The 17444-nt window shown below is 46.5% G+C and overlaps 1 protein-coding gene across 17 annotated transcripts in view; it reads right to left on the reverse strand.

The window, feature by feature from the left end:
• Positions 1–10712: 10712 nt before the first annotated feature.
• Positions 10713–17444, reverse strand: part of LOC121543597 (filamin-C-like) — a 78388-nt gene continuing 71656 nt past the window's right edge. For 12 of the 17 annotated variants that reach the window (XM_045215720.1, XM_045215724.1, XM_045215719.1 and 9 more), the window contains 10 exons: positions 17198–17320; positions 16653–16928; positions 15663–15932; positions 15322–15459; positions 14963–15078; positions 14312–14444; positions 13758–13934; positions 13293–13511; positions 12207–12425; positions 10713–11834 (listed from right to left, as the gene is read on the reverse strand). In XM_045215720.1, the coding sequence (XP_045071655.1) occupies positions 11647–11834; positions 12207–12425; positions 13293–13511; positions 13758–13934; positions 14312–14444; positions 14963–15078; positions 15322–15459; positions 15663–15932; positions 16653–16928; positions 17198–17320 (1859 nt within the window). In that variant the 3' untranslated portion in view covers positions 10713–11646. The remainder of the gene's footprint in view (positions 11835–12206; positions 12426–13292; positions 13512–13757; positions 13935–14311; positions 14445–14962; positions 15079–15321; positions 15460–15662; positions 15933–16652; positions 16929–17197; positions 17321–17444) is intronic. The other 5 variants (XM_045215721.1, XM_045215723.1, XM_045215733.1 and 2 more) reach the window with 2 other exon arrangements.

Below are 17444 nucleotides of genomic sequence, written 5' to 3' on the forward strand. Positions count from 1 at the left end.
ACAAATTGAAGAGGCGAAGGAGAGGAGGAGCAAGACGGAGAGAGAAACAAAGAGAGAGAGGAAGTGAATAAAAGCGTAGGAGGAGAGCAGGAGAGCAGGGCATTAGCCAGGAGACGGAGCTAATGATCCGAGGTCGTGTTTATCTCTTTATGGGACTGGGAAAGCTGAGAGGGAGCGCCAGGAACACCGTGGCTCCGAGAAGCAGATGGGGTCTGAAGACAGGCCTGGAATATTTCCCGAATTCTGCTGGCGAATCAAAGATAAAATAGGAGATTCTTTCAGATTTTCTCTGTTTGTGTCTTTGAGGAGAGCAGTAGGATAGAAAGGCCTGTGTTTTATTTAGATTGACTGACTGCAGCTGCTAGAAGAGGCTCCTGGTAATGGGTCCCAATGCTCTGACTGAACCACTGTCACGCTCCAGCTACAGACGAGAAGAACATCACGGCAGCTTAGAGGCTACACCCACTCACCCACACACACACACCCACACACACACACCCACACACACACAGTCTTCTAAGGCTTCTGATAGCCGACGGTTTCTCTGCCTATATCAAACACCTCATCCTACTGTCTCTCTCACACCATTTCTCTCCCCAAATGGTGTTGCTTCCCTCTCTCTCCTCCTCCCCCTCCTCTTCTTCTCTCTCTTCCCTCCTTCTCTCCAGATGGTAGGTGTGCTGTGTGTCTCTGTTTAACCCACCAGGCTAGCTAATTGAACACTAATGAACTACTTTGTCTCCCAGCCAGTACAGATGATGACTGCTGACCTCTGTGGCCAGCCAATCAGACGACACAGCTGGAAAGGACAAACCCCTCTGATCCAGCCCCACCCCTCCCACTGAGCTACACTGGAACTACTCCATCAATAATGACCTCGATACCAGACTGATATACAATGTATTATATCATATTGACCTCCAGTGTATTAGGAACACTATGGTGCACCATTCATTATGTCACACTGTTTACACTCAGCTATTGTATTCAAAATGACCTACACTTATAACACTGAACCAGCCTTTAATCCTAATGGTGACACTACTAAACTGTGCTATTTATAAAGCTGCAACAATGGCTGACAATTCATACTGTACTGCAACATCATTCATCCCTAGTCTTGGTATCACCAATGGGAAGCCATACTCACATTGAGCTACTTTCTACTGCTTAGAAGAACATTCATTCTGCAGTAAAGATTATGTCACGTGTGGAGTGTATCCACCTGGGTGTTTGGAGGAGATTGGGCAACCCGACCCCACACTCAGGTGGAAATCAGATCTCTATAATTGGATTCCAGATTATAAATGTACTTACCATTACACCACTTAGTCCAGCTGCTCACCAGAGACAAACGCTGACTCTCCTCAGTCTCCTACTGACGCTTCCCTGATGAAACATGGGACAAACTGTCCAAATTACACCATTTACTGATCAGGGCAGCAATCTGAGCAAGACAGTCAAGGTAATGAACAATTAGCTCATCTCTGCCAGTTTTGCTTTGTATTAATTGGAATACACGCACCTTGACTGACTACAACAAAGCAGCTAATTGCTAACAGAATTGAGCAACAGTAGAGGGAAGCTAGCCTGTCTGTCAATATATTTTCTAAGTAGAGGCAGATAGTGTGTGTGTGTTTGTCTGTGTGTGTGTGTGTGTGTGTGTGTGTGTGTGAGTGTGTGTGTGTGAGTGTGTGAGTGTCTGTGTGTGGCAGCTTAAAGGGAAGAGAATACGGAAAAACTCACAGTCTGATACAATCACACACACACACACACACACACACACACACACACACACACACACACACACACACACACACACACACACACACACACACACACAAACACACACACACACACACACACACAAACACAGTTTAAATATTGTATTTGAATCCACAACTTAAGAAGGATTCAAACATTTCAAAGGTCTTGGATACAAGGACACTTAAGGATACAAAAAGCACCTTCTTCTCCACACAGCTAGGCTGCCCTAATATCTGAAACAGAGCAGTACTGGCTCCAGTCTTGGGCAGGCCTGCAATCTGAAGGCCAAGCACCGTGAGCCACATACACACACAGACACACACAAAGCTCTGAACAAAAGATGAACACACATCACCACTCAGCGCTATATAAAAGCATATACACTCTCCCCTAGATAGAGCAGCTACACGAAAGCCAGTGTGGATTAATAAAAGAAGGAAGGGGTCACGACCTTCTACAAGGTGGATGAGATTGGCTCAGTAAATCCTGCTGCTGCTGTCAGTCAAGCGGCTACATTTGTTCACTGCAAATTTTCACAAACTCCCCCGCTTCTTCTCTCTGTCTCTCACCCTCTCTTTCTCTGCCCAATTTCGCCAACTCCATGTGGAATTGAACACAGAGCAGAGCACACACACACAGACGCTCACACACAAAGAAAATATTGCTGCTCTGTGCTCTCTCTTTCACCTCAATTTTCCACCTCTCAGTCAGAGCCAGTGTGGCGTGGTCTGAGGAAAGAATGGGGTGGTAGGTGCTTGCATGCCACGCCCTACACTCTGGGGTCTGCTGCCACTCAAACACACATATGGATTAGCATTCTAGCTGTATCCTGATGTACCCTGGCCTAGCCTACAGCCAAACCTTTCTAATGAGTTCACAGGCTAACCTGAGATGCAATCAACTTGGCAAACATATGCTAACGTTGGTAATTTTGGCAAATATTTGCTAACAGTCGTTTACACATTCAACCTGTTGTTAGCCAGCTAGCATTAGTTCTGCTGTTCACATCTCTCTTCAGCCCTCTCCAAAAAAACATGAGTCAGCGTCCTGGCACATCGCCAGTCAAATATTTATGTATATGAGATGCAGAGCAGTCTCTGTTCCAATGTTCTCTCTCTCTCTCTTTGGGAGGGAGGTGAAGAGAGAGGGAGGGAGAGAGACACAGAGAGGGACAATCATTTCCGAATCCAGGCTGTTTTCAATTAGGACCTGTGATTCGGGGGAACCAATGCGCAGCAGAGACCAACAATTCAATCATTTGAATAATGCAACATGAATGTTTAATGCATTTAAACAACTACAAATGCCATGTTCGCCCACTTTGGACACATTGCACTGACCCAGGGTGTGCCCTTTCTAACAAGAACAAATGCAATATGTTGCCACTCCGTGTGTGTGTGCGTGTGTGTGTGTGTGCATGTGTGCGTGCGCGTGTATGTGTGTGTGTCTCTCTGTGTGTGTGTGTGTCTGTCTGTGTGTGTGTGTGTGTGTGTGTGTGTGTGTGTGTGTGTGCGTGCAAAATGAAAAGAGAGAACGAACAAAAAGAGAGAGACCATTAACTCCTACTGTACAGAGCCATTTTCAGACAAGGCTGTAGACTGGTTCTGTGGCTAATACCTCATCTGAACAGAGAGCAGGAACTGATCCCCCTGTTCTGTACAGTTCTGTACAACGCTGTAATCCACAGAATATAGGCTCCTGAATCCCTCTCCGCATTTACTGTATGAATGGCTGACACACATGGACCAACACACACACACTGTTATGGGCAACCGGCAGAGAGATGACCCGGTTCTTTAATGTGTCTCTTTGTCAGGACATGCCAATCTAGGCTAGGAGATTAATTGAAAAGAGAGAGAGAAAGAAAGAACGAGAGAGAGAGAGCGAGAGAGAGAGAGAGAGAGAGAGAGAGAGAGAGAGAGAGAGAGAGAGAGAGAGAGAGAGAACATGAGCGAGAGAAGGTGAAAAGGGGGGAGTGGACAAGGAGATTTGGAAATGGGAGCAATTTTCGAGGGCTGAATAGTGTTCATGTATATGTGAGATGAGGAGTAGGAGGAAGAGGAGGAGAGGAGGTGATGCTCCATATCCAGCCCAGTTAGAATACCATGGGGTTAGGGGAGGAGGTAGAGAGGAGTTCAGATCAGGGGGTTAGGTAGGAGGTAGAGAGGAGATCAGGTCAGGGGGTTAGGGGAGGAGGTAGAGAGGAGATCAGGCCAGGGGGTTAGGGGAGGAGGTAGAGAGGAGATCAGGCCAGGGGGTTAGGGGAGGAGGTAGAGAGGAGTTCAGTCCAGGGGGTTAGGGGAGGAGGTAGAGAGGAGTTCAGGCCAGGGGGTTAAGGGAGGAGGTAGAGAGGAGTTCAGGCCAGGGGGTTAGGGGAGGAGGTAGAGAGGAGTTCAGGCCAGGGGGTTAGGGGAGGAGGTAGAGAGGAGTTCAGGCCAGGGGGTTAGGGGAGGAGGTAGAGAGGAGTTCAGGCCAGGGGGTTAGGTAGGAGGTAGAGAGGAGATCAGGCCAGGGGGTTAGGGGAGGAGGTAGAGAGGAGTTCAGGCCAGGGGGTTAGGGGAGGAGGTAGAGAGGAGTTCAGGCCAAGGGGTTAGGTAGGAGGTAGAGAGGAGATCAGGCCAGGGGGTTAGGGGAGGAGGTAGAGAGGAGTTCAGGCCAGGGGGTCTGGGTCTGGTACAATACGTCATCTCTCCTCCTGCTGGATTAGAATTCTGGCTGGTAAAAATAGGAGGGGTATTTTTATCCCCCTTTCCCTCCCTCCTCTCCCCTCATCCCCTCGTTTCTGAACAGTATTAATTACATCCCATCCATTTAGCCTAATAATACTGTTATTAATGCCTTTATTAAAAGAGCCGGGCCAGGCCCCTGCTGCACTCACTGCCTTTGCTGCTCTGCTCTGCTAGGGGTCACACACACACACACATACTGTGCATACAAATGCACGCCAACACACATGCACACACACACTTGTATTATCAGACAGACACACAAACCTGTATGCTGCCACTCAGCCCAGCAGGGCACACAATCACACTGTGGAAGAGAAAGAGACAGCAACAAGATGGTCAATTATACTGTTCTTGTGAAGTTTGTTATTTTAGAAAGAAGAAGAAAAACAGCCAGAGAGTGTGAAGGAGGGTGAGAGAGGGAGGAAGAGGGTTAGTGGGAGAGATAATAGGACAAAGGATACAAGAAAATAAGTGTGTGTGTGTGTGTGTGTGTGCGTGTGCGCATGCGTGTGTATGTGCGTGCGCGCGTGCACGTGTGCGTGTGTGTCAGTGGACGCTCCTCAGAGGAGGAAGGGGAAGAACATCCTACACAGTGAATTGCATACAAATAAAAATAGTGAAACATTAAAAAAGTAATCCTTTTTAGATAAAACTATATTAAATATATTCACGTCACCAAATAAATGATTAAAACACATTGTTTTTCAACGGCTGTCTACAGTAGCCATAACAACACTCTGTAGGGTAACACCATGGTGTAGCCAGAGGACAGGTATTTTCCATCCTCCTCTGTGTACATTGACTTCAACACAAAACCTCATGGCTCATGGTTCTCACCCCCTTCCATAGACTTCCATAGTAATTATAACGACTTCCGGAGGACGTCCTCCAACCTATCAGAGCTCTTGCAGTATGAACTGACATGTTGTCCACCCAATCAAAGGATCAGAGAATGAATCTAGTACTGAAAGCATAAGCTACAGCTACCTAGCACTGCAGTGCATAAAATGTGGAGAGTAGTGCTATTTATGCTAGCTGACTATGGCTATCCAACACTCTTCCAAGTCATGGTAAGCTTTTGGTTTTATTAACTTATTGCCACTGGGGCCCGCCGGTGTAACTGCTAAACTGCTTGCTATACACTGTACTGCGTGATTGTACACATGGATTGGATTGTGGGTTTACTAGGAGCTATGTTGACTTTCACAGTAGCTAATATGGTAATAATGATGTAGACTGTGTGTAGTAGTGATGGGCATTCCAAGTATTTTCCATGAGCCGGCTCATTTGGCTCCATTCACGTAAAAGAGCAGGCTCATTTGGCACCCAAACAGCTCTTCTTTTAAAATGTTAAAAAATCTATAGGCTACCATTATGTCAGATCGTGAAATGCGCCAAATTATTAGATGGCCTGCATAAAAAATACTTTAATCTTACGCATTGAAAAAATCAGCATGGACCAATTTGACGTGCTCTCCCCACTATTTATTGTTTCTGCAGTGAGGATTCACCCTCTTTAGATAATTATTTTGTAACTTCTCTGCAGAAAAACATTGTTTTGAGCTCAAAAAGTAGTAGCAGTATGCAAATCAGGAAGCCAAATGAATGGCTCTTTCACCGATGCGATTCGGCTCCTGATTTTCACCAAAAAGATCAGTTCAAAAAGACCAGTTCGTTCATGAATGACCCATCACTAGTGTGTAGCGGTTAGCGGTTATGGTATGAAGGTTTGGCTTGGAGAGGTTTTTTCGCCTGGTCACATACAGCTGTTGTGTTGTGTACTGAAGTCCACAAGCGAAGGGAAAATATGAGACGAGGAGAGCGCTTAGATGTGATGATGCTGTTTGTATGGCTGCTATGAAAGTGAACTGTGTGTGCGGGTGATCAGGGCTGTATTCATTCAGCCGATTCTGTTGCAAAATTTTACTCATGATTACGCGCTAGATAAGCTAGATACAGGCAAGAGTGTGCAAGGCGGTATTGAATGTGTCACTGTCTGTCACTTTGATTACTCCAATTTGTCTCTGGACCTGTACACATACACTACATGACCAAAAGTATGTGGACACCTGCTCATCGAACATCTCATTTCAAAATCATGGGCATTAATATGGAGTTGGTCCCCCATTTGCTGCTATAACAGCTTCCACTCTTCTGGGAAGGCTTTCCACTAGATGTTGGAACATTTTGGGGGGACGTGCTTCCATTCAGCCAAAAGATCATTAGTGAGGTCGGGCACTGATGTTGGGCGAGTAGGCCTGGCTCGCAGTCGGCGTTCCAATTCATCCCAAAGGAGTTCGATGGGGTTGAGGTCGATCTTGACAAACCATTTCTGTATGGACCACACTTTGTGCACGGGGGCATTGTCATGCTTGAACAGGAAAGGGCCTTCCCAAACTGTTGCCACAAAGTTAGAAGCACAGAATCGTCTATAATGTCATTGTATGCTGTAGCATTAAGATTTCCCTTCCATGGAACTAAGATGCCTAGACCGAACCATGAAAAACAGCCCCAGACCATTATTCCTCCTACACCAAACTTTACAGTTGGCACAATGCATTCGGGCAGGTAGCGTCCTCCTGGCATCCGCCAAAGCCAGATTCGTCTGTCAGTCCGACAGTGATTCATCACTCCAGAGAACGTGTTTCCACTGCTCCAGAGTCCAATGGTGGCAAGCTTTACACCACTCCAGCCGAAGCTTGGCATTGCGCATGGTGATCTTAGGCTTGTGTGTGGCTGCTCGGCCATGGAAACCCATTTCATGAAGTTCCTGATTAACAGTTATTGTGCTGACGTTGCTTCCAGAGGTAGTTTGGAAGTCAGTAGTGAGTGTTGCAACCGAGAACAGAGGATTTCTACGCGCATGATGGGTATAGGGCAATTTTGAGTGTCATGTAGTAGCCTAAATCTATCGATTTTACATTGAGCTGGGTGAATGGAATACAAATGACATTCATCCAATATGCTGTAACAGATGTAATAATAATAGAATATCGTCCTCCCTAATCTTAAATGTCACCAACTGCCACTGGTGTGTGTGTGTGTGTGTGTGTGTGTGTGTGTGTGTGTGTGCGTGCGTGTGTGCGTGCGCGTGTGTGCGTGCGCGTGCGTGTGTGTGTGTGTGTGTGCACACGTGTGTGTGTGTCTGTGTGTGCACGTGCATGTGTGCTTGTTAGTGTGTAGGCCGTAATGGTCCAGTTAGTGCTGCTGGTCCAGATGGTCTGAAGGAGGACCGCAAACAGCACGGGCCACTTATCACCATGCGGCCTAACACCTCACACAACCACACAACTGTGAGCAACCAACAACACTAACACCAAATCATCCTCTTCTATTTCTCCATCTCTTCTTCACTCTGTCATTCATTACCTCTTTATCTCTCCATCCATTCTCTCACTCGTCCTCTATTTCGCTCTTTCAACATCTTTCTAACTCTCCTTTTCGCTCCCTCCATTTATCCATCCTTTTCTCCCTCCACCAATCTGTATTTGGTTACAGTAATAACCAGTGTGGATTCACAGCCTGTTGAACAGACGAGGCACACAAAGCACCATGCTAAGCACGAATTATACCTTTCCCCCCTACTCTCTCTCTCTCTCTCTCTCTCTCTCTCTCTCTCTCTCTCTCTCTGTCTCTCTCAATCTCTCTCTCTCTCTCTCTCTCTCTCTCTCTCTCTCGTCTCTCTCAATCACTCTCTCTCTCTCTCTCTCTCTCTCTCTCTCTCTCTCTCTCTCTCTCTCTCTCTCTCTCTCTCTCTCTCTCTCTCTGTCTCGCTCTCTTTCTCCGTCCTTCCCTCACTCTGTCTTTCAATGACGCAGGCCTTTTCCGATTTATTTAATGTTCAAGCATTTATCCTTTTATCCATTTACTTTTTAAATCTATAATAAGTGTAATCTAGCTGCATTGCATTAGTAGCCTATTGTACATACCAGGATAGATGAGGTGTTCTTGCAGTTCCTAGATCTTTGCTTCCACCTAAAGGCCATTTGGAGAATTTATACCATGGAAACGTGGGTTAGTATGGGTGGGGCTATGATAGAGCCAAAGTGTACAATTCTACCAATTCTACTTTTTTTTTTTTGCAGAACCCTACTTCAAACCCCTGACCCCAACATTCTTATCGATATACAGTTTCACTGAGTTAGCTTGCCTTAAGTGACTGATGCAAGTACGCAAACATTGAGAATCATTTACAATATGGCCTTTACAATATGTTATCCCAGTGAGAGAGAGAGAGAGAGAGAGAGAGAGAGAGAGAGAGAGAGAGGGAGAAAGATTGATGCTCCTAGGCCTGTATGCTTACCATGCTTTTTCACAGTCCTTAATAATTTAGCCCAGCCTACCATACAGTGCCATCCAGTGCCTCCCCAATGGCCAGGAGCCCTTTCCATTTCATATCCCGTGCAGAAAGAGTATCAATTCCACTCACTATAAATGATGTATGAGGCATGAATTGAAAGCAGTGCATTTTCCATTACAGGGATTGTGCAGGGTATCTCCCTCTGTGTCTACTGCACAGTACTGGGGGTCTGAATAGACCGACAGCAGAAGAGACAGGGACAAATGTGTGTCAGAAAGAGGCAGCAGGGAAAATGTGTGTGTGTGCGTGTGTGGCAGGGGTGGGAGTTTGTATGTGTTTGTGTGTGTGTGTGCGTGTGTACGTGTGTGTGTGTGTGCGTGTGTGTGTGTGTGTGTGCGTGTGTGTGTGTGTGTGAGCCTGCAGGTTTTGCCTGCCTGCTGTTGTGTTGACACAGTGTTGGCTGTAGATGAAAAGGCGTGATATGTGGTTGTCTGATCACAGTTCCCCATCTCTGTTGTCACTATGGGACTTTCACATTAAAACTCTGGTGATTGCATTTTCTGATAGCAACACCCATTCCACTTCCACTACCTGTCACAGCAGCGGATGTGTGACAAAGGGAGACCATCAGCACTCGGACGGAACACAGATGAAAAAAACCTCCCCATGCGCACACACACACACACACACATAAACACACACACACACACACACACACACACACATACACACACACACACACACACACATACACACACACACACTCACACACACAAACACAGGACACAGCTCATAGATTCCAGATCTCTGGAGGCGAGACTCACTGGTCACTGGTTCTCCAGAGAGGCACCATCTCTCTCTGTGTACGGAGGCTTTCGTTCCACTCTTCAGTTCATTACATTCAACCAATAGAATAGCTGCATCATTAGTGAGTCAACCAATCAACTAATGAATTGATCAAAGATTGATTGTACCACTGGACTATGGCTGAAACCAGCACACAAGATGGTGCTGCACAGTGTAACAACACCACACAGTAAAGTGATGCAATTTAGTGCAGTTCAAAACATTGTGCAATGTGACGCTGCTAAACGTGACTCAGGCTGTGATATCATTGATAGTGCAGGGTAATAGTCCTGAACACAGCTCCCTTACTGCATGCCTCTGGCCCAGCTGAAGGTTCAACCCCCACTGGTCTGTAATGACAACGTGATTACACTGGATCAGGGGATCCATTAGTCCCACAGTGGTAATATGGCCCTCAGACAGAGAGGGGACATTATTGTAGTCAGTATGTTTACGGAGGAAGTACAGGAAGAAGCTCTGTTTGATGTTACAGTTTTCCTAAGGACCATAAGAAAATCAGGTAACACTTTACAATGAGGTATATTTTACCTCAGTGTTTCCCAACCCTGGTCCTTGAGGACCCCCACAGGGCACATTTATATTGTAACCCTGGACAAGAGCACCTGATTCAACTTGTCAACTAATCATCAAGCCCTCAATGAGCTGAATAAGGTGTTTGTCCAGGGTTACAACAAAAATGTGTACTGTTGGGTGTACTCAAGGACCAGGGTTGCGAAACACTGTTTTAACTGAGTGATTTCACCAACCATCTGTAATATCCCATTATCACCAGCAAGTGGTAATGTTGTACAGATGCACAAAATGCTAATATAATAATACATGCCATTTAGCGGGCGCTTTTATCCAACGTGACTTACATTATACGAATGGGTGGTCCTGGGAATTGAACCCACAACCCTGGCATTACAAGTGCCATGCTCTACCAACTGAGCTTCAAAGAACCACCTTTGGCTACAACAAGGTAAATTGCTTTGGGCATAAGTTGTTTTATGCAAACAAAAATAGACCCACACAAACACACACTTTAAATGAAGGCACAAGACAACACATTTGTGCTTTTCAAAGGCAAGTTAGCAGTTAAACGTTTTATTATGCCTGCACATCCTTACCAAACAGAAGGTTAATATATCAAACAATTAAGAGTTATTTTCTGTTCATTTTCATACATACAAAACCACTATAAAATGTCACTCTATGATACTGTTCTACTGTAACATCTCTCTGTGGACTTTTTAATTAAACATTCACAGGAAAAACCGATTGCTACGCCGTACTCTCTTCCTCAGTACAAAATTCTTGGCCAACCACATCTCTGTGTCCAGGGTTATGCCCGAAATGACACAGGAAGGCCCGGTATGAGGGAGAATAGTTTCTAAGATCGACTGAAACCTTATCCTTTTAAACAATATAAGACAATTTTCTGTCAAAGAAAATAAAAGGACTGAATAAATAAAGGTAAATAACTCCTGTCTGTCTGTCTGTCTGTGACCCAGACAGTGACATCACAGCCATCTTCCCTCGTGTAAGGCAGCTATTTTGGCCAGGCCAGTACAGGCAGTGTGGGACACCTTTGGGGGACTAGCTAAAAGGCACATGGTGGTGACTGCATACTGTGTTTGTGCTCTGAAAATACTAACATAGGCCGATACAGACAGAAAACATGATTTCACTTTTTACTCCTTTTTGTACATTCTCTCTCATTCAAAGTAAACATATAAAAACAGCAACAGGGTGTCTAGTTGGTGGGTGGAGCGTAGAAAAGAGGGGCGGGGCGGCATACATAGGATGATTGGCACCTCAGATCTTTGTGATGTCACCTGGATAAGTTATCAGATAAATGTGGCACAATGCATGATGGGTAAATTAATTCCACCCCTGGACAGACGGAAAAAGTCTTTGCATCTTTAGTGTGTCTGTGGGGGTGTTGGACAAGTCAATTCTAGGATACAGCAGGGGGTTGTACAGTGGATGGATGAGTCCATTTTAGGGGACGGTGACATGGAAGGGGCTGCCGGGGACATTTTCATCCCCCCATTTGACGATGAGGATGTAGTTGCCCTGTTCTTTGACGGTGTAGGTGACGTTGTACATCCTGTTGCCCATGTGTTTAACATAGACCTCTTCACACGGGGTCTTGGGTCCGTGTACCCCCACCATCAACATGTTAGTTCCTATATGGGAAGAAATACGGCAATATTAAGTATTTGTGTGAGTGTAAGTACGTGTATCCTTTGTGCGTGGGTGCATTTGTGTGTCTGCGTGTGTGTCTGCATGTGTGTCTGCGTGTGTGTCTGCGTGTGTGTCTGCGTGTGTGTCTGCGTGTGTGTATGCGTGTGTCTGCGTGTGTGTCTGCGTGTGTGTCTGCGTGTGTGGTTGCGTGTGTGTCTGCGTGTGTGTCTGCGTGTGTGTCTGCGTGTGTGTCTGCGTGTGTGTCTGCGTGTGTGTCTGCGTGTGTGTCTGCATGTGTGTCTGCATGTGTGTCTGCATGTGTGTCTGTGTGTCTGTGTGTGTGCGCACCTGTGTGTATGACCATCCCCTCTCACCTGCTTTGCTGCAGTCCACTGTGAAGGTGTTCTTCTGCCCTACAAAGGCCTTTGATAGGCCGGTGCCCCGGGAGACCACCTTACTGGTGTCCGAAGAGAACTTAGGGCCGTAGGCCACGGCCATTGACGACGACGACGATGACGATGATGACTTGGTTACTGTCTCCACAAGAACGGACGAGGTTTCATGTAGACTGTGACCACCAGAGAGACGAGCACCTAGAGAGAGAGAGAGAGAGAGAGAGAGAGAGAGAGAGAGAGAGAGAGAGAGAGAGAGAGAGAGAGAGAGAGAGAGAGAGAGAGAGAGAGAGAGAGAGAGAGAGAGAGAGAGAGAGAGAGAGAGAGAGAGAGAGAGAGAGAGAGAGAGAGAGAGAGAGAGAGAGAGAGAGAGAGAGAGAGAGAGAGGAGAAAGAGAGGAGAAAGAGATTGAGAGAGAGAGTGAGAGAGAGGGGGAGAGAGAGAGGGGGAGAGCGAGAGTGGGGTTGCATAAGTGGAGTTGCATAAGAACTATAATCACAATTTGCGTGTTGCATAATCTCTCCTCATATAAAACATAAACACACACAGTTTAGGAGCCCTATGGACAAATACAGAATATTAAATATAATAGGAGGGTGTGGAGGCTAGGGGCTCTTCTAACTCTTTGCACCAAGCCTCCACAAGGTCTGAGGGCTCTTTAGTAGACCAGTACACACGCACTCGCACTCGCACTCGCACTCGCACTCGCACTCGCACTCGCACTCGCACTCGCACTCGCACTCGCACTCGCACTCGCACTCGCACTCGCACTCGCACTCACACTCACACTCACACTCACACTCACACTCACACTCACACACACACTCACACTCACACACACACTCACACTCACACTCACACTCACACTCACACACTCACACTCACACACACACACACACTCACACTCACACTCACACTCACACTCACACTCACACTCACACTCACACTCACACTCACACTCACACTCACACTCACACACACACACACTTAACATCTCTACATCAACACATTCTAGACCCAACGCTCAAACATTAGAGTTTGGGTAGCGTTGCTCTATAGAGGACTTACCTGTGACTTTAGCCTTGAAGGGGCTGCCTACGATGTGGGATGGTCCTCCGTATTTGATGGTGATGAGATAGCTGCCGGGGGCCATGGGTGTGTAGGTGACCTTGTAACCCTCGGGACACTCCTGACAGTCCATCTTGACCTTGGATGGCCCGTCGATGGTCACTGACAGAGCACCCGACCCCGCATTACACGTGTTCACTACAAAATCTGATGGCACGCCTACAGGAGGGGAGGGGACAGAGATGGACAGGGAAAACATCCAATCAGAGGTGAGTTAGGAGGGGCATGTGAGCCAGTATTGGTCATTTATACATTTTGTGTCTTTTTCCTTATAGCCTATAGGCCTTCTTTGGGTATTTGAAATGACCAAATTACTGAACTGTGTAAAAATTCTAATGGACACATACCGTATTTGTGTACCTTATTGTATGTGTTTGTGTGTGTACGACACAATGTTCCTCATACCTGTGGTTCCTCCTTCCAGCCCAGGTCCGAAGGCAGACACCATTCCCGGGTCTCCGACCTGTCCGATCTCTCCCACGCGGATCTTGAAGGGACTACCGGGAATGTGGCTCCCGTTGAAACGCACCTCGATGGAGTGGACCCCGTTCTCCCTCGGGATAAACCGGATGGCATGCTGGTCTGCAGGCCGACATGTCACAATCTACTTACTGAACCTTTCATTTAGCAAGACATGCAATTGAGATGAACTTCTTTATTATGTAGGATAAGCACCTGGTGCTTTGGTTGTAATAGCCCTTTACTGTAAAATACTACCACTGCATGTACTGTACTGTAAAATATTACCACTGCATGTACTGTACTGTACAATACTACTACTACATGTACTGTACTGTAAAATGCTACTACTGCATGTATTGCTGGTTCTTGGCTGTATGTATTTTCTTAATTATCAGACAAAATCAATTAATCTGGTGGATAAGGCAGTATCTTGGATATTTTCTGTACTGTATAGTTGTGAGTTGGTGTATTGTCAGTTTGTGCAGGCTATGTCTTACCACTGTCCAGCTCAGTAACGTAGCACTCCTCTACAGCTCCGGACGGGGTGTGAACCTTAGCATCTATCAACCCCCTTGCCCCGTTCAACTGCACCGCGAACGACGCCTCCTGGCCCACCTTCAACCCCATCTCCTTCAATCACAAAGGTTAAAGGTCAATGATCTAATAAGCCCCATGTGGTCAGACTGATGAGGGAGTGTGGGCTAACACATTTCCTCTATAGCAGAAGCAGCTAATAATAATTATCCAACCCTCTCACCCCCCAACCTGAACACACAAACACACACACACTGCCTGCATATAGATTTCAGAGTAACATGCCAAATCTATCCACTAATAAAACTATTCATACCAAATCTAAATTCATGTACAACTCAAATATAGATGACGTTCCATCTCCGGTTTAGATCTAAGAAGAGGTTATGAGAGGTGTGTCTACTCATATAGCAGTGAACTCTGCCCTCTGTATAATACCATTACAGTCCTCAGTAATGAAGATGCTAATAATGATAGACATCAGAATAAAGTCTGCAACCTCAGCATCCACTGTCAAATCAAATCAAATGTTACTGGTCGCATACACGTATTTAGCAGATGTTATTGCGGGTGTAGCGAAATGCTTATGTGTGTGTGTGTGTGTGTGTTCTAACCTGTAGGCTGGTGACGGTAAGACGGCGTGCGTTATCAGACAGAGTGGCGATGGGGACTATAAAGGGACTGTCTGGGATGTGCTCATCATTAAACTTAATGGACACCTCATAGTCACCTGAAGAGTGAAAAGGAGAGAGAGAGAGAGAGAGAGAGAGAGAGAGAGAGAGAGAGAGAGAGAGAGAGAGAGAGAGAGAGAGAGAGAGAGAGAGAGAGAGAGAGAGAGAGAGAGAGAGAGAGAGAGAGAGAGAGAGAGAGAGAGAAGGCAGATAGTCAACCTTATGATTTCAGGTGTAGAATATGTCTAGTATATTGTTGTGTACGTTGGATTAATGTAGTGTGTATAATATGTTGGTCTTACCTGGTTCCTGCACCACATACGCCACTCCACAGGATCCATCCTTCCTGTCTTCAAAGGTGATCTCTGCCTTACTGGGCCCCTCTACAGCGATGGACAGACCCCCTGCACCAGCCTCTCTGGTCCAGATACTAAACTCAGCTACAGAGAAAGAGAGACAGTCAGTTATACAGTATATACAAAAGGGAAAGAAGCATATGGATAGATTCATTATCTTGATCAAAAGCCCAATATAATCCTACATTTAGTGAATGACTGACAAGGCAAGGCTCTCCTCTTCAGAAGCTTCATACCCTGCCAATCACTTTCTAAGAAACCTCTACTGCCCCCCTCAGCCAATCTACCTGCCACTCCAGCCACTCCTCTATCCAGCCCTGTGCCCCCGGCCCGGACCTTGTGTGCCCCTCCCTCTCCCAGGGGCCCCACGGTGAACTGGAAGGGGCTCCCGGGGACGTGCTGGCCACTGTACTTGACGTTGACCGTGTGGGGGCCCATCTCCTGGGGGATGAAGCGGACGCTGTAGGTGCTGTCCTCGCCATCGATGATCTCTGCATCCTCCATCTTACCTCCCGGACTGGTCACCTGAGCCGTCATCTCCTTGGTCCCCTGGTCACCTGGAGGGGAGGAGGGAGAGATAAAAGAAAGAGGGAAAGAGAGAGAAGGTAGGGGAGAGAGAAAGATATGGGAGAGGGATGGAGAAAGAGAGAGAGGAGGAGGAGAGAGGGACAGAAATAGAAGGGGGGGGCAGAGAGAGAGAAATGCATCAGACAAAACACTTCAAAATGCTGTTCACTCTTCAAACGCTCAGGTTGTCAATAGGGGCAGTGGAGAATCAGAGAGAATCAGAGAGAATGTGTATGAGGTTAGTCAGACTGAGATGTGGATACAGCTGTGTGTGGATCAGTCTCTGTGTGATGTCAGAGTAAGATGGCTGGGTCACAGAGTTGACAACCATGAACTGCTCAGATTTTCCTTTAAAACGCCCTCCTATCATTTCCAATCTGGGACAACGGGAGGAACATGGAGCGACTCAATCCAACACACACGAAGGCACACACATTCATACATTAATTAATAGCCCGACACGTGCATGTTAACTCCAGATGTATAAAATGGATATGGACTAATTGCATACATCATTGCATCATGCAACTACAAAAATATATATATTTTTAATCAAGGAGTAATTTGACATACATTTGTATTCTAGATGTATTTACTATTCTGGATTAAAACAAAAAGACATAGCCAAACTGGACACTTAACACAAAACACACACACACACACACACACATTCTGAATCAATTAATTGGCATTAGACAGGCCTCACACACCCTCTTGTGTCACACACACACCCTCTTGAGGCTGTCTGGTAGTGGCTGGTATCCCACTGAAGCCTGTGAGACTCTGACTCCCCAGGAATTCTCCAAACACGTCCCTGAAGGGGTCTCCCCCGACCTGGGTACTCTCCTCTACACGCACCTCCCGCTTGGTCTCCCCAGCCCGTGTTTTACTAATCTCTGTGCGCTCCGTGCGCGTGTACGTGTGACTGCTGCGCGTGAACGTACGCGTATGCCGCTCCTGGGCCGACACCATCTGAAACCAATTACCTACAGAGGGAGGAAGGGTGGAAGGAGGAGGAGGGAGGGAAGGAGAAAGGAAGAGCAAGAGATGAAAATAGAACTTGGAAGGCCAAGCAAAGGGTCATAACAGTGTGTAATAAAGGTATGTGAAAGCATGTGACTGTGCAAGGAGAGGAAGACAAGAGAAAAGGAGGGACGATAGATAGAAAGGAGGAGAGCCAGCGGGCGTTTTGGAATCCCACTGCTGGACCACACACAGACCATAACATGACCGTAGCGGTCGTGGCGGTTCTCACCTGGTATTTTGAGGTTGAGGTCACAGGTGCTGCCCACAGTAGCAATGGATGGAGCATGCCTCTTCCTGGTGATGCTCTCCTTCATCCTGCCCTCACCACACACCTTCACGGTGAAAGGACTTCCTGTGGGATAGACCAATCACAGCCAGTCAGGAACTCAAATCAGACAAAAATTAAAAACCACCCATACAAAGATATATCTGTTTAGATAATTGCTGAATTGTATACAGGCATGTTGTAAGACACC

Source organism: Coregonus clupeaformis, unplaced genomic scaffold (assembly GCF_020615455.1).
Source record: "Coregonus clupeaformis isolate EN_2021a unplaced genomic scaffold, ASM2061545v1 scaf0501, whole genome shotgun sequence".
Lineage (NCBI taxonomy): Eukaryota > Metazoa > Chordata > Actinopteri > Salmoniformes > Salmonidae > Coregonus > Coregonus clupeaformis.